Raw genomic sequence first — 21,157 nt, forward strand, 5'->3', positions numbered from 1 at the left:
TTGGGCACACCTGTTAATTGAAATGCATTCCAGGTGACTACCTCATGACGCTGGTTGAGAGAATGCCAAGAGTTTTCAAAGCTGTCATCAAGGCAAAGGGTGGCTACTTTGAACAATCTCAAATATAAAATATATTTTGATTTGTTTAACACTTTTGGTTACTACATGATTCTTCCATATGTGTTATTTCATAGTTTTGATATCTTCACTATTATTCTACAATGTAGAAAATAGTAAACATAAATAAAGACCCTTGAATGAGTAGGTGTCCAAACTTTTGACTTGTACTGTACATGACATTTAAATACTTGTAATTTAGCAGACGCTAACCCAGTGACGAATTATTCTTTCAGCCTTCTGACACTGTCCCCACTCTCTCTTCACCCGCAGAACCAGATTCACAGCAAGCTGATTGGGCGCCATGAGGTGGAGAGCGCCGCCATGCAGGAGAGGCTGCAGCAGCTGGCGAGCCAGAACAAGGGAATGCTGGCCCAGCTCACCGAGATGAAGAGGAAACAGGCCGAGCTCGACTGCAAGGTGGGGGAGAGGTGGAGGGAAGGGGGAGGATGGAGGTAGCCAATGGTAGCGTTGAAATGTGTGGAATAAGTGGGCTGCAAGTTAAGACGGGGGAGGGAGAGTGGGGATGAAGGTCCAGAAAGAAAGGGGGATGGAGACTGGAAGCGGGAGGAGAGGGGGAGTAGAGAAGGTATGGGGAGGATGGAGGAAGGTAGTGGAATAAGTGGACTGACTGCCAGGTGAGAGAGGAGATGATGGTGAGAGAGGGTGGGGGAAAAGGAAGCAGCCTAGGGTGACATTGATAAGTGGGCTTTGTGTGCCAGAGGTGATTTTTCTCTCTTGTCTTTTCTCTTCTGCCACACTCTTCCCTCTCTCTGTAGAGTAAAGAGGAAGTGATGGCGGTGCGCTTGCGGGAGGCTGACAGCATGGCCGCCATGGCTGAGTTCAGACAGAAGATAGCTGAGCTGGAGATACAGGTGGGATGTTCGTACACAGAACTGAACTTGACTTCCATATGGAATGGATGTCATTGTCAAGTGTGTTTTAGATTTCTTCTGGGTGGAATGTGTGCAATGGAGAGATCGTCTTCCCTGCTTCTTTGGCGTTGACTGTTCGGTTGTGTACGTTTGTGGGCGTGTGTGTGTGTGTCTAATCCCCCTATCCCTGTCCTACAGAAGGAGGAGGGTCTGATCCAGGGCCAGCTGAACCACTCTGACTCCAGGCAGTATATCACCCAGCTTCGAGACCAGATCGGAGAGCTCAAGAATGAGGTCACACACATTTAACAGTCATTTAGCAGACACTTTTATCCAGAGCAACTTACAGTAGGGAGTTTGTACTTTTTGTGGTACTGGTTCCCGTGGGAATGGAACCAACAACCCTGGTGTTGCAAGCGCAATGCTCTACCAACACACAAACACACAGTAAAAGTCCTTGTGTCTGGGGTTAGTTTAGCCATTGACACCCAGCTACATGTGAATCAGATCCCGTCATGCTTTTTGTATTTCTCTGAAATGATAGATGTTGTCCGCCACATGAAGCATGACATACTAGATTCACTACTCTGGCCTTCCTCTGTATGACATTTCCAACCACACAGAATAGACGTACCCCCACCCCCCACCCCTTCAAAACCCCAGATCTCAGAAAGAGAGCGACGAATGCGTGTGAGAACGAGACAACACTGATTCTCACATGCTTAAAAACACACACACACCAACATAGCTGAACCACGTAATATACACTTGCTCATTCAGAGAGCGGCTGTGTGTGAGAAGGATGTGTCAGAGGAGGGAGTGATGGGACTGCCTTGCCCTTTTCTGTTCACTAGTTCTTAGAGTGCATACTGTTGGGGGTATTCGTCATATGGAGCCTTTATGTAAAGAGTACCGAAACATTCGTGACAAAGTCGAAATTAGCAAGGAGTAATTTTCCGGTCTCAAATCTCGGGCATCTATTGCGTTGGACCGTATCATAAATCGAATTAGCATATATGTTTGTTTTTTTGGTAACTGTCGAAGTTATGATCATAGAGTCATACCAATGACTTTTGAATATTCTGATTTGTCCCAGAACAATATGATACACTTCAACATTGTACAGTGTTGATACACTTCGAGAAGGGCTGATCTAGAATCAGACCAGTATAGTGTACATGATTGAACTCTGCTGTGTAAACCGAGACAGAAAAGGAAGAGGTGGGCGAGTGCCTAGTTATAGTGTTCCTATTGGTTAACCACTACCCTCCCCCTCCTACCAGCCTAACTCAGTACAAATCTCAGAGTTTTCTGTAAGTACTGAATCAGTGTTGTATCTACACACGCACACTCATGCACACTCATGCAGACACACACACAGGCACATCAGACTGGATTTAACCTTGTCACTGCAGGCTAGACCACCATACCAGGTTGCTATAGAAATGGGTCACTTTCCAACCAGTGTACACACTCTTCTCACCAACAAACCGCATCAAAAGCCTTTCTTTGTGATATCAGTAATATCCTAGATAATTGTGACAGTAATCTACGTGTATGAATGTCTTATCCTTATTTCTTTCTCTTTTAGATCAGGCAGCTCCGCGGGCAGCGCTCCAAGTTCGCTCCTAGTTCCCGGGACGGGGCGGTGGCTACCCGGATCTGTGTCTAGCTAGCCCCTCGTCAGCCGGAGGCGACTACCTGAGCTCGGATGAGGACCTTCTCCCCAGCCCCATCCCCCCTAACGCCATGTACCCCGCACTGCCCCACCCCTCGGCCAGGCTGGACAGCGAGGGCAGCACCGACAGCGAAGCAGAGGCCCACCCGGACCACGGCCCCTCGCAGCAGCTCTACACTAGCATGGTGTGTGCTGAGGTCCTGGACAACTGAGCCATGGAGGTCCCTGGAACTACCTGGTCCTGTACTCAGTATCTCTTTAGTATTAGAGATGCTGTACTCGCCCCAACTTTACTGTACTACTGTTTTCACCCTAAACTACTGTAACCTGTAACGGACATTCTCCCCTCCTCCTCCTTCATGTTGGTGCCATGGTCTCTCCTCTTTTTGTCATTCTCTTTTCTCCATTTCCCCCTTTTACTTCTCTCTTCTCTCCTATCTCTCTTCACTTATCCCTCTCTTTATCTCCCTCTCTCTCCTTCAATCTCTTTCTCCTCTACATTCTCACAGACCCTGTATTCCCTATGGGGGTTGAGTCAATTCCAGTCCTATTTCCCTGTCCTGTCCTGTCCTTGGCATTAGTTTCCACACTGCACTCCGGTCCTGAGTGAAGAACAGATAACTTCAGAATGCTCGCTCACTGTGCAGCAAGCATATCCTATCCGCACAGAAAGCCGAGAAAATAAAAGGGATTGAAAATGGACCAAAAAAATTGCTTTCAATACTCCAACCATACCACACAGCAGTGACTATGAGATGCATAGGACATCACTTTGATTAAATGATTCCCCCTCAAGTTTGTAAGGACTTCAATATGGACTTGGGATCGGTAAAAGAGGATATGGATGGATGACTTGTTGGGCTTGACCCTGCTCGTACTGTCCCGTGAGCGAGATGTGGGACTTACTGTCTCCCTCCATCTTTCTCTTTCCTCCTCCTTTTCTCTCTTTCTGTCTCTTTCTGTCATTTCATCATTCCAAGAGGACCCATTGGCCACCTGCACTGCCTGTCAACATGGAAACAACCATCCACTGTAACCTCACAATGCACACTTCAAAACAAATGAGAGCGAGAGGGAATGAAGGAAGGATAGAGGTAGGAAAGGAGTATGGTATGGACTTGTACACATCAATATCATAGGGATGTTACTAGATGACATCACATGCATAGATGAATATTAACAATTTACCTTACTGAAATATGTTTGTTGTGTCTGTCTTGCAAATGAAACAAGGCAAGTGAATTACGATGACTAATGTCAACCACAAAAAAATCTCAACGTTGCCAAATCTTAGGTAATTTTTCTGCTATTATTTATGTTCTTATTTATTTTAATATTTTTTATATATCTATATAAATATATAGATACCAACGGCGGCCAAACATTATATATACGTTGAGTTCCCTCGGTCCTTTGTGCCAACTTGAATCCTGAGGCTGAGGTGTCAACAGACGGCGTCCTTGACGATTCATGTCAGAGAGACGGAACGAATGCGCTGCTATGATTTTCCTTTTTTTCTCCCAGTCTTCTTTTATGTTATGTTCTATCTGCTCGACATGCAGTCGAACTTTACACCCCTTAGGAATCAGTTGTGAGTGCGAAAGGTACTGGTAAGAAATTGTTGAACGGTTATGGCTATGCTTCATAATGATGTCTCTACCTATGACTTATGCAATACCCACACATAAACAACTCCTTTATACTCTATTTGAAATGTGTTACGGCATTTTTAAACCCTAAGAGCATGTATCAACCCACAAGTGTTTATAAGAGGACAGCAATGGCTCAGTCAATCATTCATTTTGTCTAATGGCGAGGCTGGAGTTTACTAGTTTGGGACTGCTTGGCATGTGTCCGTCAAAATGCTGTGTGAGTGACGTGAAGGGGTTCATTTGAAGTTACCAACAAACAAAAAAGAGAATTTGTTGAAATTAATCAGAGGCAAAATAATAATCATTTACCAGCTACAAGTGTACTGATCAGATCATCATAAATATCATTATCAAGTTGGACCAGGGTTATCACTCTGTTTGTCTCTGTTCTGTTCTCTGTTGTTCTCGTCTCAGTCATGGTGCTGTATGATGAATTATCAATACCTCTCCTTCCAGAACAGCCAACGGTGACATCACTTCCTCTTTCTACTGCCTGTTACCAATAGGATTTAGGGCTGGATGGAAACATTCAGTTGAACGTGTTGACTGAAAATGTCTGACTATCTGATGCACGCTGTTACTACAGCTTCTGATGGCTAAAATGCACAGGTGTTAACAGACTGGGAGCAGTATTTTGCCTAGTATATACCTCATTGGCTAACTATGTGGCATATCATCCCAATTGTCTTGAATATATGACATGCTTGTTAGAATTAGCTTTAGCTCAGTCATTAGGAGTGGGGAGACTAATGCATCGGCTTGGTGTCATGTTTCCAAAGCATTCAAATGTTCTGTGTTTATATCAATGGGACAGAGTTGATCATGGGAATCGATGATAGCCATCTGGAAAGAAGCTCCATGTGGTTGCTATCCCAATGTCAAGGGGGAAAGGGTTCCATACAAACTCTATATAGATGGAAAGAGCATTGTCCTACCTCTGTGGCAGACACTTCACATATCACATTTTGATATATTCTTACAACAGTGGAAGCAAAACGTATTGTATAATTCAATAATATTCCATATGACAACCTGAACTAAAGTATTAATATAAATTGATCACAAGAATAATTGAGTTGATTTGCTGATGCAGAGGATGTGTAGTAATATATTCAGTAGGGTGAAATACGATCCTAAGATTCTGGATATACGATCCTAAGATTCTGGATATACGATAATAATATTCTGGATCTAAGATTCTGGATATATGATCCTAAGATTCTGGACATACGATCCTAAGATTCTGGACATACGATCCTAAGATTCTGGATATACGATCCTAAGATTCTGGATATACGATCCTAAGATTCTGGATATACGATCCTAAGATTCTGGATATACCATCCTAAGATTCTGGATATACGATCCTAAGATTCTGGATATACGATCCTAAGATTCTGGATCTAAGATTCTAGATATTGATTCTAAGATACTAGATCTCCTCCTGACTTAAAGCAGTGAGTGCTGTTCTGGGAATATGGGAGTGGACGCTTAGAGTGGTTAGTGTAGCAAGCTAAGGCCCTGTCTCATGTCAGTATTAGTGAGAACGTGTAAGGTTTCTTGGTAGTATTGAGGTACTGTATAATGCTATGCCACCAAGCCTATGCATCCCAACTTTGTATCATGTTTTCTTGTGTTCAAATTATGCCATGCACTCAGATTTGGTGTGTGCCTGGTTTTTGTCACACAGTGATGCTGAATGACGGGGGAACCTGTCACCAACTGCCAAGGAAATAAGGGAGCTCCTCTAATGGGGTTCCACTGCCATGTAGCCCATCTTTCGCTCGCTCAAGTATTACAAATAACCACCTTTTTAGAGGTTAAACCAGTGCAGCAGCTGAAATCACTGGTGTCTGGTGTAACATCCTGGACCAGTCAGTTACGGCATTACTTTAGCAATGGGAGGGAGTTCGGATGCCATGTGTTGTCAACCTGTGGTAGAGTATAGTTTTGGTCAGTGGTGGAAAAGGCCCTTGAGTCATACCTGAGTAAAAGTAAAGATACCTTTTTTAATAGACAATTACTCAAATAAAAAGTGAGTCACCCAGTAAAATACTACTTGAGTAAAGCTATTTGGTTTTAAATATACATCAGTATCAAAAGTAAAAGTATTAATCATTTCAAATTCCCTACATTAAGCAAACCAGACGGCACCATTTTCTTGCTTTAATTTTTTTTTTTACGGTTAGCCAGGGGCACACCGACACTCAGACATAATTTACAAACAAAGCATTTGTGTTCAGTGAGTCCGCTAGATCAGAGGCAATAGGAATGTTCTCTAGATAAGTGAGTTAATTTGAAAAATTTCTTGTCCTGCTCAGCATTCAAAATGTAACGAGTACTTTTGCGTTTCAGATGAAATGTATGGAGTAAAAAGTACATTTATTTTCTGTAACTTTTACGCCACTAAATTCCTAAAGTTGTCAAAAATATAAATAGTAAAGTACAGATACCAAAAAACTACTAAAGTAGTACTTTAAATTATTTTTTATAAAAGTACTTTACTCCACTATTTAGACACTACTAGACAGTGTCTAATTTACACAAAATCTTGTGCACTCGCTCCACACTCGCATAACACTAGGCTGTATAACAACCCTGCATAATACAAACACTATACTGCTGTTCAGAGATGGTGCTTCGATGCGGAGCTCCCCAGTGTCCCAACTACAACTGGTAGAACTGTGACTAAAATACTTTTTGATACACATGAAGATGCCCTCTGATTCAGTATTTGTCATCCATGTAGTTTTATGATTAGCGTTGGTATGGCTATTCTTTGATCTGAACCAAGATCATGTTTAAAATCTTAGGGTGTGTCGAATGGTAGGGTTCCATGTTTAAATCTAGATAGTGCCATAATGTAGGTAGATTTATACATAGTATATCAAATGCAATTTCCATAGTATATCAAATGCAATTTCCATAGACAGTTCAGCATTTGCACTCTGGTTTAGGGTGGTGTTCACCAAAAATATCTCAAAGGTGAAGGCCACTGTTGAGCTAGGACTGAAGGATCCCCAATACGTTTAAGATTTTTATTTATTTATATATATATATATATATATATAACCATGTTAGAATAAAACTGGAACACTACATGCCGTTGTCTGTGTCTCAAAGAAGAGAGAAACAAAACATGGAGACTCCCCCTTAAGGGCAGTGTCCTCCATGCATACCCTGGGTTGTATTCATTAGGGCACTCAAAGGAAAATATTTTAAAATGTTCTGCAACAGAAAACAAATATGTGTGTTTCTTATTGGACAAGTCCATGAAGTACCTCCCGGTTTCAGTCACTTTTCTTCCATTTGGTGCCTCAAACACAACCCTGGTGTAGGACAGGTCGGTATCCACTTTACTCCCTCCAACCTTGTTCACTCTCTCTTGCAATTCTACCAATGTGTTGTCAAGTATATTAATGACAGTAATAAAGATGATATTAAAGACAATATTATGAAAATATTTCAGTGTTCTGTACTTGATGATGATTGATATGAAATGAACATTGACACTACACATTCTCAGATGCCATGTCGAGGTGGTACGGTGTTGTTGTGTTGATTGTCTCCACCTCTGTCTTCATTCGGATATAAAATCCATTGTAAATCTTCCATTGAACCTGTTATCCTCTTTGACTCTCTGTCCCTCTCTCTTATCTTTCTCTCCCGTTCTGCTCATCGCAACATTGGGTCACCAGTTAATTTCTGTTTGGGCTTTCCGCCTCCATCGCTCTCTGCTCTAACTTCCATTTTGAAACCCCCTCCTGTCTCAACACTTGTGTGTGTCGACACTTTGCCCCACATTACTCAAGTGACTCCCCCATCCTTCTCTCATTCAGTTTCTTATTACTTGGTATTCTCTTGCCTCATTTCCACACATCTTCCTGTTTTGTGATCATGTGAATCATGTTGATATAACAATGAAGTAGACTGATATTAGAGATTTGTAGACCAACCTCGAGTCAAAGAGGACATTTTGGTCATTTGAAAGTGAAGAGATTAGCGAGGGTACATCTGGACTTGTTTGGTCCTATATACTGTAGCAAAGCAGTGACGAGTGGGTTTTTAGTGCAGCAGAAAGACCTGTTGCTCAGCAGTGGAGTCTTTCTGAGGAAGCTCTGTGGTTGAGGTGGCTGCTGCTGAGTGTAACGGTGCTACAGAGACGCTCTTCCCCATCACTTTCATTGGGCTTCACCGAACTGAACACTACGTCTCTGGCTGAATACAGCCTAGAACTTAAAACTTGAGCGTATAGATAGATTTATACTGTAATGATACATGATTTGAGCTTCTGATTCAATTTTCATTAGTTTACTACGCAGTTGGAGATTCAGGGGTAAAGTTTACATTTTGGCATATCATATTTTGATATCAAATTCATTTTGAATTTGAGCCTGAATGTATTTGTTCAGCCTAATGACTTGATGTGAAAGGTTGACATTTGTTTGCCTTTTAAAGAACCTTATCTGGTAAGTTTGTATGAAACACTTTTTGTGTAGTGAGATTTTCACATTTTCCATTCTCGCCGTAATGGCATAAATTACTTCTTGCAGTCTTCAATTCCATCCTGCAATTAAGATTAGGGGCATATTTTTGCTTTGTGCTTTTAGGAAATGATCATGTACATTATCACCATCTTTTAAAATCAAAGCTCTTTTGTCATCTCACCAGGTGACTTGACTGAAGACCTCTTCAAGAGGGCTAGCTGCAGAGATTTGTCATTCCTCTTTTACTAGGTGAGTTTTTCTGCATTTACTGTACCAAATGAATTCAGCCAATGTGTTCAATCTAATATTTTATCTCCACGGATGTATCTGCATCATACTTAGTTATGCTATTTCAAATGTCACCCTGTGTCTGCAGAATTACACAGTAGAAAGAGTTCCGTGTTTTATTTACTGATCCCTTGGGCAAAAGATATGAACTATTCTGCCTAGTAACACAGAATACTTCAAATGAGAAATATTTTATATCTGAAGCTTTTAACCACTATGAATCCAGCAGAGGAAAAATACATCAAGTTTTGCTATTTTTGGGAGCCTTTTTGCCCCTAGTCTTCTATCTTGTTATGTCTTCAATACTCTACCATTTACCACCTGTAAGGCTGTGCAACCAGAGGGGAGAGAGTTCACAGGGTGAGTCGGGATAATACATAACGGTCTGCTGTGTTTGGTTGAATTTGGGTGGTAGTTGCTGTGGAATTGTTTCAAAACACTGGGTGCTAGTATATGTTGCCACAGTTTATGCAGCAATCCAACCAAGCTCAAGAGTAATGAGTATGTGCAATGACTTGCCTGAGGCGATGACATCTAGAGATGTCTGTAAATTATACATAACACACATTTAATGCCAAATAAATGACCTCCTTTATGAATAGATTCAGCAGGAAAAGCTCTGCTGGGAAAATACTCAATTTCCATTCAGTATATTTTGAACTGATTTCATTATGGAGCTCGTTTTTATGGTTTCAAAATGTTGCCTTCATAATTTTAGTGTCAGCAAAACCCACAGCACTGTTACTTTCGGAGTGGTTGTGTGACCAGGGCCTGTACCCAGAAAGCATTTCCGATTAGCTGTGCTGATCTCGGATCAGGTCCCCCTTGTTCCTGTTATCCTATTCATAATGATCTGAAAGTTAAAACTGATCTTAGATCAGCACTCATACTCTGAGAAGCTTTATGAATACGGCAGTGAAGTATGTGACCGTGTTAGTCAAAGCACTGCTGCCACCTGCTGAATGTTGGTTGATATGAATAACACCTGGACTATTCTGCCAATTGTCATGTACTCCATATTGCAGGGCCTTCTACTCCCCTTCCATTAGACTGAGTCTACAAAACCCTCTGTGCCCCTGCTGCTTCTCACTTCCCCACCATGCCTCGCTCTTTCCTGGTGAGGAGGGGGGGCTCTCCCCCTCTGCGCCCCAAAGCAGGTAGCCCCTACTTGGGCACGACCCTGTTCCCAGTAGGTTCCTCAGAAACAGACAAGAGGCAGGGGGGTACCCTTCAGGGACAGCCGTCACCCAAGGGTGCAGTGTCTCTAGTGACACACAATGAGGCCTACCCACCACAGCCCTCTCCATCTCCAGCCCTCCACCCTGCCTCACATAGTCCCCCTTACCTTCACCCCACCAGTCCCATGTCTTCAGGTAGGTGTTGAACACAAGCTCATGTACATCTGCCAGTTTTGTGTATTATCGTGCTCTCATAATCATTCATTCTTTAACCGTTTTCATTAAAGTTAAGACTGAAACAGTCATGTGATTAAGACCTAGAGATCAGTGATTGCTTATAAGAGGGGCTATTAATAAAACGTATCAACCTCCTGCTATTCTCTGACTTAAGATGGTAGAGCTGGGCTGCACCACGACTCTCCCTCCCAGTTGAACCCTGGCAGCCCTGCTGAGGAGGTGGGCTCGCCACTCCTGGGGGAGACCCGACACCGAGGCTGTCCCCAGATCAGTGACCACAGGACCACTGGGACTGAATGTCCACTGTGTGGAAAGGTTAGTGGATGATCCCAAATCAGTTTTGTTATTCTAACCCTCTGACAAGTTGTCATTGCAAATAATAATCTGTTCTTAATTGATTTACCTGTATAAATAAAGGTGAATTATTAAACATCAATCCTCCTCTCTATCAAAAAGGTTTAATATTAGTGATAGGAGAAAGCTATTTTTGCTTCCATCATGGATAGTGAACAATTCTGACTCATTGGAATTACCACTGAGGTGATTGGATAGACCTACACACAGTCTTTTTATTAACCAAAGGTCAAAGTGCAGCAACTGAAGCCTGACGTGCTTTGATTCTCTATTCTGTTTCTGACTGGAAGACCAGTGTGAGGATTAAATCAAGATAAGAGGTCTATTGTATTTACTGCACTGCTCTCCCCTTCTGCAAATGACATTAAAGTGTTTTTCTTTTCAGATTTTCTTTTCTTTCTCCAGTATGGAGTCCCACGTCCACAAGTCCCATGGTGGCAGACACAAGCAGTCGTCATCAGCACACATCAAGACTAACAGTCAGCCGTACCGCTATAGGCCAGACCTGGGTTTGAGCTACAGGGTCAAGGTAGGAATAACACACCTAATCACGCCAAACAAGGTCTGTTGCCTGCTACATTACATGTATAATGAAGGGTTTTAAAGCAGCTCTGGGGTCAGGTCTATTCTATATAATCAGATCACATTGTGACGTCAAGATGTGGGACATAAGTTCCATCCCACCTGAGAAGGCTGATATTGCAGGCATTTGTTTTCATACGCCAGCTCTTACAGAAAAAGGGCATTATCATCATTTCACAATGTTATTTTGACCTCCATAGTATGGAAATATCATAAAAAGAACTGGAAATCAAGTTATTAACTGCACTGTTCTACTAAGATATGTGGAATTGTTTTAAGGTCATAGCAAGGATGATTTAGCTATTTGATTTTGAATTTTAAGACTCCTTGAAGTACCAAAAATATATATAAAAAAATATTTTTGTCCTTACTGTTATTAGCCCATAAAAATGCATTGAAGAACAGATTCACTACATGGAACAACAGATAATCCCCCCCAAAAAGATCAAAAGGAAGTTAGTTCTGAAGTGTCTCTCCTATATCTGAGAGATTTAAGAAAGGTCAGGAAACCTATATATATATATATACCCTATATTTTGGGCATTAAATAGTCTCCATATATACTTCCATACATTTTTTCAGCTGGTACCAGGGGGACCTTCAGACGAGTCTTGTAAGAGTCCTAGAGCAAAACATGTATGTTCGTGAGAGTCTCATCTTTCCATAGAGGGGTCAAAATAGTTTGTAGGACTTTCGGAACACTACAGATGATTTTGCGGGAAGACCGATTTTCAAGATGTCTCCTGGTCTGACAAACACCGCTCTAGTTCTGTCACCTTTCACCTCAGATGTCTCCTGGTCTGACAAACACCGCTCTAGCTCTGTCACCTTTCACCTCAGATGTCTCCTGGTCTGACAAACACCGCTCTAGCTCTGTCACCTTTCACCTCAGATGTCTCCTGGTCTGACAAACACCGCTCTAGCTCTGTCACCTTTCACCTCAGATGTCTCCTGGTCTGACAAACACCGCTCTAGCTCTGTCACCTTTCACCTCAGATGTCTCCTGGTCTGACAAACACCGCTCTAGCTCTGTCACCTTTCACCTCAGATGTCTCCTGGTCTGACAAACACCGCTCTAGCTCTGTCACCTTTCACCTCAGATGTCTCCTGGTCTGACAAACACCGCTCTAGCTCTGTCACCTTTCACCTCAGATGTCTCCTGGTCTGACAAACACCGCTCTAGCTCTGTCACCTTTCACCTCAGATGTCTCCTGGTCTGACAAACACCGCTCTAGCTCTGTCACCTTTCACCTCAGATGTCTCCTGGTCTGACAAACACCGCTCTAGCTCTGTCACCTTTCACCTCAGATGTCTCCTGGTCTGACAAACACCGCTCTAGCTCTGTCACCTTTCACCTCAGATGTCTCCTGGTCTGACAAACACCGCTCTAGCTCTGTCACCTTTCACCTCAGATGTGAAAGTGCGACATAGGCGGATGCGGTGGATTGAGACGCATCCAATGCAAAAACAACATCTCTCTATCTTTAACTGGGGGATTTTTTCATGCTAATTAGATCAACATTAGGGAGTTTTAAGAGTTTGATGCTAGTTATAAACTATATACAGGAAAAAACACTACAGTAGACCCTATACATGACTATATGCCCCATCTTATATGGCCTATATTCGTTTTTGTTTGGTGTAAATAAAAAATGTAAGATTCATCAAACTTCTCATGAAACTGTGAACCCAATAAATATATTTTTTTACAAAATATATGTCCATATATGCTGTGTTCTCATGTGTTTCAGGACCGTACGTTTGGCTGTAAGGTGTGTGGGAAAGTGTTCAAGCGCTCCTCCACCCTGTCCACTCACCTGCTAATCCACTCTGACACGCGACCCTACCCCTGTCAATACTGTGGCAAAAGATTTCACCAGAAATCTGATATGAAAAAACACACCTTCATTCACACAGGTGAATCAATATGTATTCTATGGAAATAGGGATCTTGTCTTTGTCACAGTCACGTTAGAAACATATGAACTATTTTAAATATATTCAAAATACTATGAGAGTGGTAGGGGCATGAGGTGCCTGTGAAAAATGTAGTGAATACATGCCTGAGTCCGGCGGGAAGTGATTTGGCCTTTAAAATAAATAAATATAACAGCCACTGCATGCACCTACCACTCTCATTGATTTGGATTAAGTTAGCTGAAGTTTGTAGTGGCTGTTAAATTAAAGAAAACCGAACCATGCATTACAGTTTTTCCTGGCTCACTTTCAGGGTGAGGAACCATCTAACATTCAGTTATAAAAGAGTGAACTTCCCCTTTAATACATTATGTCCCCTCTGCCCTCCTATTCCAGGTGAGAAGCCTCATGTGTGCCTGGTGTGTGGCAAAGCCTTCAGCCAGAGCTCCAACCTCATCACCCACAGTCGTCAGCACAGTCACAACCAGCCCTACCGCTGCCTCTATGGCTTCCAGCGCAAACAGGACCTGAGGCAAAACCAGGAGAATCACCGTACATAGACCTTTAGGCCAAGACCCTAGCTAAGAGCTGATCTGAGCTCAGTTTTCACAATCGGGAGAACCACTGTACATAGATAGCAACTCAAACATCTTTTCATTAGAAGGTGCACCACTGCACAAGCTAAACAGAAGCTGGGGATGGATGAAAGAAGGGATGAATGCTCCACAAAAAATTCTAACAAACATTTACCTTGACTGTAGTTGAATCCCAACTGTATATTTTGCCTACATATATATTTCATTTTTTTTCAGTGTCATCATAGGGTCATATCTGAAAATATGTTTAAAACACCTTTGAACTTTATTCCAAAGTACCGCTTTCTTATGTGTGTGCATTAAAACTCTTTGTTGTCCACTTTCAGATTTGGATAACAACAAGATATTATTGTTATGAATGAATGATCATTGTTTGTTTTTTAAGTGATCAAACCTCCTTGCTTTTTAATGATTTACCTCTCGGGGAGATTTTAAAGGTATGTCACTGAGATAAAAGAAGTTAAGCACATGGTTTATCTGGAATTCTCTGGAAATGAATCATTATCTTCATTATCTTCATTCTCTGGAACGGAAAGATTTACCTGGATTTAAATACCTGTGATGGGCTGAGAATGCCCCCCCCCCCCCTCTCTCTGTCAGCGCTACCCTATAAAAGCACAGCCTCTCTTCACTCTGCACTAAAACACCTGATCCCTTCAACCCCTCCACTGCACCACCAAGGAAGAACACACAGACACAGGTACATACATCATTTAGAATACATGCTTTAGGTTTAGGTTTTAAATCACAATTGGCCTCATTGTGACTACATCCCCAGGCTTAATTGCTACACAGAGAGACAGTCGGTCGGGGACAAGATTAGCCTCATGGTGACATACCTGAGCAGGGATGACTGATGGCCCTTACAGTTATGTTGTGTGTATGGGGTACATTACAGCGATGGATCAGTCATTCAAAAATCATGTTAACCACTGTCCATTGCACACAGAGCGAATCAATGCAATTTCTTATTCAATTTGAAGTAAATGTTTTGTCCTGATCTAATTGAAGCTTTGCCATAACTAAGGGGTGTGAATACTTATTATAGGCGCTGTGTGTAGTGTAGCATCCTGATGGTGGTGCTGTTTACAGTTGTCTAATATTTTAATTTAATTCATTAATTGGAATGGGAATTCTCAAATCAGTTCTGGTTTGACACCCACCCTGGTCTCATTTCAAGACTTAAAAACAGTTTTTTTTTTTAACAGTTTCAATCGGTATGCAGACCAAGACATCACAAAAGACGTATGTACTGCCAGTTCATGCAATGAGTGGTGACTGACACTTAATTTCAATTTCAGTATCTTCAATGCATGTTGTACCCTGTGTTCCATTTCCATTTGGAGCATCTCACCCTCTTTCTCTTCCGCTCTCCATCGTAGCAACAATGGGTTAGGGAAAGAGTGCTCCAACTTCAGACACCGACAGCCATGACGACTGCCATGACGACAAGCCATGACGACAGCCATGACGACAGCCATGACATATCAGGTGTAAACGAATCAGACCAAAGCATAATAGGTGTTAAGGGCGGTATTTAAATTGGCAAATCACCAATCAGTCTGGTAACATGATCCAGCAGGAGGGGCTCTGTGTATATAAATGTATATTTTATTATTGTGCAATGCCACTTAGATTATGTGGCCCATCCCATATGCGATTATAAACACATTGATAGACATTTCAAAGAATAAAGCAATTACATGTCTATCTATATACAGTGAGCTCCAAAAGTATTGGGACCCTGACAACTATATATATTTTTGGGCTCTACTCCAAGACTTTGGATTTGAAATGATACAGTGACTGAGTGCAGACTAAAGTGCAGACTCTCGGCTTCAATATGAGTGTATTTTCATCCATATCAGGTGAACCGTTTATACATTAGAGCACTTTTTTTTAAATACACCAGGGGGCCACCAGAGAACCCACAATAGGGATAGGGGGGTTACTATTATTATCAGGACGTCCATAAGTAACACAGAGTTTGGGAGCTTTATACATCTAGTAGAAGGTCATGTCATCTGGTCTCTTTGGGGATAGGTGATAAAGGGCAGGAATGACATCACACTTAGGGTGTAATTCACTACAAGCCCACAGACTCAACATGACCTCTCAACAACTGTTGCTTTAGCCACCAACTCAGCTCTACTCAGAAATAAGTTGGACTGTTCTTCCACGGGGAGGGGGGGGGGGGGGGTTCCTTCAATGCCCTCCTCTGTCTGCTGCTTCTGACTTCTGGGCCTATATTCCAGGCCTGCGTCGGTCCCTTTGGCTCGGGACCTTCTTCCGCCACTAGGATCTCTGGCCCAGGCAGAGTCTTTCTCAATTCATTAACATTGGTCTGTGGAGTGCGTCCTTCTGGTTGCTTAACAACAGGGAAGCTGAGAGTCACTGCTGCAAAGACACACAGACAGAAAGGGAAGCGGTGCTACATAGTGGTGGGGAAACACCCTCCCTACACTCACTGGATTCTTACCAATATTGAATTAGTTTCAAGAAACACCCTCCCCTCACTTTGTGCTCTCCACAGTTTAGGGGCAACTCTCTGTCTCTCCTTTTCACCTTTCCGAATCATAATTTGACCTATTGATCCAACCCAGATTTAGAATGACAGTCCCTAGTGCTTCTCGTTGAGGCTATCACTCGAATGTAAGACCCTCAACTTAGCACACACCGACACTGGCAGAATGAACATTTACATACAGGAAACAAATATACAGTATTGTTAGGTTCTAATTATTATAGCAAGAACTCGATGGACACTATGAAAGCTCATACCATGTTTATTCATCCCAAAGAGTCAAACAGCTGTACAGACAAAGACATTTTGACACAAGCACTGATATTTAACCCTTCTTCCTAGGCTGAGTCTCCTCCTACACATCTGAACAAACATTGTATCTTTACTGCTAGTCAGGAAACTAAAGGATATGGGCCAAAAACTTTTCTTTCTCCCTTCATTGTGACCTGACCTGACCTCGACCCCCTTCATCACCAGTCCATGTCTCTCTCCCCTTATCAATGCTGCCATGTGTGATCGTTTTCCCTGCCCTCAGCACATTACAAGCTTAATTGCACACACACCATATTACCTTCCTCCTACAGATAACCATTAACTTCTGGTGTAGACCCTCTAAACATAAGCACTCAATATTTCAATAGGACACCTGATAATTAACCCTATCCCAAGTTTAGGAGTTAGTACCCAGAATCCATCAGTATGTGCTACTAACGTTGACATACATTATAGAAATCTTATATTTCTAGCATGAACTATTCTCATCCCGGCCCCATTATGACAGATCGGTATTTTAATGCATTGTTTTTCTTTTGTTTTTTCTAAATTACAAAAAAATTGCAGTGTGCAAACCACCCCACTCCCTCCCAGCAATCAGTCTTCTGAAGTCTCTTCATTTTCCTCTTAAGATAGATTTACAGTTCATCCTTCCAATGGCACACATGTAACTCATGCATGTCAAAGTGGATGGCCCTTGATAATGTCCCCATTTCAATATCTGGGAAATAATCAGATTTTCCCAAGCAGACGAATCTCTCACCTGAGCTGCCTTTTCTGACCAGTGCACCAGCTGCATGAGAGAAGTTTGGACGTGATCTCTCTGCATGCTCACTCCATGTGGACGTTCTCAGGACTTATGCCGCACTCCTGAGATAAAAGGCAGTTGATAGCTTTGATTGGACGCTGAACACCAGTTTCTGGCTCGGACTCAGATCTCAGGTAGAAGTCGTGAAAGACAGTGAACGCCATTGTCGCCATTACTTTAGTCGTTTAAAGAGGCTGAAGCTCACACTGTTCTCGGTCAAATGATCCCTTCCATGCATCTAAATACCATCTGTGGTCACCTTTGCTGTAACAGACCAGAACAACAGTTTATTTTATTTCAGATTCAGGAAATCCATACCAACAATTTACTGTATGACAAATTATTACATTCCCAATATTTGTAATACAAATTCCTAAGACAAATGTCAAAGAGAATAACAACACACCATTAAAACCATTTTTGCAAATTGGCGTATATTCCCTTATCATATTGGCGACCTCACCACAGGGTCAGGGAGTTAGAGGGCTAATCCTTAGGGAGAAATCCAGACCATCCAGCAGACCCAATCTGGTGAGATATGTATTGATGCAAGACAAAAACAAAACAGAAGCACAGCAATACACTTCTTCATATATCACTTGATACACTTCTTCATATATCACTTGATACACTTCTTCATATATCACTTGATACACTTCTTCATATATCACTTGATACACTTCTTCATATATCACTTGATACACTTCTTCATATATCAATCGAGGTGGTTAAAACCTAAATCCATTTGGAGTAACTGTCAACCATTACCAACATATATTGTTTCCTTTTACAGTCAGGCATGTGAAGAAAATGATTTGTCATGTTTACCAAAGGGCCCCAAGGGGCAGGTAATTCTGCTTTAGGACTCCAAAAAAACAATAACAGTGCCTGTTAAATAAAAATAACAAATAAAATTAGAATTACAACCCTTGATAACTCTATCTTAAATTAATTGTATCCCATAAGGTAATGGTTAAAGAGACTAGAGACAGGTGTCCCTCATTTCAGGGGCAGCACTCTCTCTCTGTACTTCTCATGGTCCAAATCACAAATAGGACTATTGCTAAATTATAAACCTCTTCCTAATTATTAGTGTTTCCATATAACATTTAAATGTCACCCAATATTCTTAGCCTTTCTAGTAAGGGTGATCAGGCCTCACCAGAAAGTCCGAACAGAGTTCAGAGTTCAGTCAACTCTATTAAGTGAGTATTTACTTTCCTGTACCTCAGACATTATTTAAAGATATTTTAAACATTTCAAACATTTTGTGTATCAGGTTTACATCGCGGTTTTCAGTACATTTCTTATCAAGAGAATTTACATGTGGGGCGGCAGGGTAGCCTAGTGGTTAGAGGCAGGTAGCCTAGTGGTTAGAGGCAGGGTGGCCTAGTGGTTAGAGGCAGGGTGGCCTAGTGGTTAGAGGCAGGGTGGCCTAGTGGTTAGAGGCAGGTAGCCTAGTGGTTAGAGGCAGGGTAGCCTAGTGGTTAGAGGCAGGGTAGCATTTACATTACATTACATTTAAGTCATTTAGCAGACGCTCTTATCCAGAGCGACTTACAAATTGGTGCTTTCACCTTATGACATCCAGTGGAACAGCCACTTTACAATAGTGCATCTAGGTCTTTTAAGGGGGGAGAAGGATTACTTTATCCTATCCTAGGTATTCCTTAAAGAGGTGGGGTTTCAGGTGTCTCCGGAAGGTGGTGATTGACTCCGCTGTCCTGGCGTCGTGAGGGAGTTTGTTCCACCATTGGGGGGCCAGAGCAGCGAACAGTTTTGACTGGGCTGAGCGGGAACTGTACTTCCTCAGTGGTAGGGAGGCGAGCAGGCCAGAGGTGGATGAACGCAGTGCCCTTGTTTGAGTGTAGGGCCTGATCAGAGCCTGGAGGTACTGAGGTGCCGTTCCCCTCACAGCTCCGTAGGCAAGCACCATGGTCTTGTAGCGGATGCGAGCTTCAACTGGAAGCCAGTGGAGAGAGCGGAGGAGCGGGGTGACGTGAGAGAACTTGGGAAGGTTGAACACCAGACGGGCTGCGGCGTTCTGGATGAGTTGTAGGGGTTTAATGGCACAGGCAGGGAGCCCAGCCAACAGCGAGTTGCAGTAATCCAGACGGGAGATGACAAGTGCCTGGATTAGGACCTGCGCCGCTTCCTGTGTGAGGCAGGGTCGTACTCTGCGGATGTTGTAGAGCATGAACCTACAGGAACGGGCCACCGCCTTGATGTTATTTGAGAACGACAGGGTGTTGTCCAGGATCACGCCAAGGTTCTTAGCGCTCTGGGACGAGGACACAATGGAGTTGTCAACCGTGATGGCGAGATCATGGAACGGGCAGTCCTTCCCCAGGAGGAAGAGCAGCTCCGTCTTGCCGAGGTTCAGCTTGAGGTGATGATCCGTCATCCACACTGATATGTCTGCCAGACATGCAGAGATGCGATTCGCCACCTGGTCGTCAGAAGGGGGAAAGGAGAAGATTAATTGTGTGTCGTCTGCATAGCAATGATAGGAGAGACCATGTGAGGTTATGACAGAGCCAAGTGACTTGGTGTATAGCGAGAATAGGAGAGGGCCTAGAACAGAGCCCTGGGGGACACCAGTGGTGAGAGCACGTGGTGAGGAGACGGATTCTCGCCACGCCACCTGGTAGGAGCGACCTGTCAGGTAGGACGCAATCAAGCGTGGGCCGCGCCGGAGATGCCCAACTCGGAGAGGGTGGAGAGGAGGATCTGATGGTTCACAGTATCGAAGGCAGCCGATAGGTCTAGAAGGATGAGAGCAGAGGAGAGAGAGTTAGCTTTAGCAGTGCGGAGCGCCTCCGTGATACAGAGAAGAGCAGTCTCAGTTGAATGACTAGTCTTGAAACCTGACTGATTTGGATCAAGAAGGTCATTCTGAGAGAGATAGCGGGAGAGCTGGCCAAGGACGGCACGTTCAAGAGTTTTGGAGAGAAAAGAAAGAAGGGATACTGGTCTGTAGTTGTTGACATCGGAGGGATCGAGTGTAGGTTTTTTCAGAAGGGGTGCAACTCTCGCTCTCTTGAAGACGGGAGGGACGTAGCCAGCGGTCAGGGATGAGTTGATGAGCGAGGTGAGGTAAGGGAGAAGGTCACCGGAGATGGTCTGGAGAAGAGAGGAGGGGATAGGGTCAAGCGGGCAGGTTGTTGGGCGGCCGGCCGTCACAAGACGCGAGATGTCATCTGGAGAGAGAGGGGAGAAAGAGGTCAGAGCACAGGGTAGGGCAGTGTGAGCAGAACCAGCGGTGTCGTTTGACTTAGCAAACGAGGATCGGATGTCGTCGACCTTCTTTTCAAAATGGTTGACGAAGTCATCTGCAGAGAGGAGGAGGGGGAGGGGGAGGAGGATTCAAGAGGGAGGAGAAGGTGGCAAAGAGCTTCCTAGGGTTAGAGGCAGATGCTTGGAATTTAGAGTGGTAGAAAGTGGCTTTAGCAGCAGAGACAGAGGAGGAAAATGTAGAGAGGAGGGAGTGAAAGGATGCCAGGTCCGCAGGGAGGCGAGTTTTCCTCCACTAGGTAGCCTAGTGGTTAGAGGCAGGGTAGCCTAGTGGTTAGAGGCAGGGTAGCCTAGTGG

The 21,157-nt window shown here is 43.2% G+C and overlaps 2 protein-coding genes across 2 annotated transcripts in view; both read left to right on the plus strand.

Moving 5' to 3' along the window:
• Nucleotides 1-7,785, plus strand: part of LOC115142481 (EVI5-like protein) — a 63,215-nt gene extending 55,430 nt beyond the window's left edge. The window contains 5 exon segments of the mRNA XM_029681984.2: nucleotides 391-537; nucleotides 897-992; nucleotides 1,191-1,286; nucleotides 2,584-2,632; nucleotides 2,635-7,785. Of these exon segments, the coding sequence (XP_029537844.2) occupies nucleotides 391-537; nucleotides 897-992; nucleotides 1,191-1,286; nucleotides 2,584-2,632; nucleotides 2,635-2,882 (636 nt within the window). The 3' untranslated portion in view covers nucleotides 2,883-7,785.
• Nucleotides 7,786-8,278: 493 nt separating this feature from the next.
• Nucleotides 8,279-14,305, plus strand: LOC115142500 (zinc finger protein Gfi-1b-like). The gene is made up of 7 exons (XM_029682019.2): nucleotides 8,279-8,791; nucleotides 8,994-9,058; nucleotides 10,123-10,470; nucleotides 10,667-10,827; nucleotides 11,252-11,395; nucleotides 13,200-13,365; nucleotides 13,762-14,305. The coding sequence occupies exons 3-7, from the start codon at nucleotides 10,197-10,199 to the stop codon at nucleotides 13,923-13,925; spliced, it is 909 nt and encodes a 302-aa protein (XP_029537879.1). The 5' UTR covers nucleotides 8,279-8,791; nucleotides 8,994-9,058; nucleotides 10,123-10,196; the 3' UTR covers nucleotides 13,926-14,305.
• Nucleotides 14,306-21,157: the final 6,852 nt, after the last annotated feature.

This window comes from Oncorhynchus nerka, linkage group LG15 (assembly GCF_034236695.1).
Source record: "Oncorhynchus nerka isolate Pitt River linkage group LG15, Oner_Uvic_2.0, whole genome shotgun sequence".
Taxonomy (NCBI): domain Eukaryota; kingdom Metazoa; phylum Chordata; class Actinopteri; order Salmoniformes; family Salmonidae; genus Oncorhynchus; species Oncorhynchus nerka.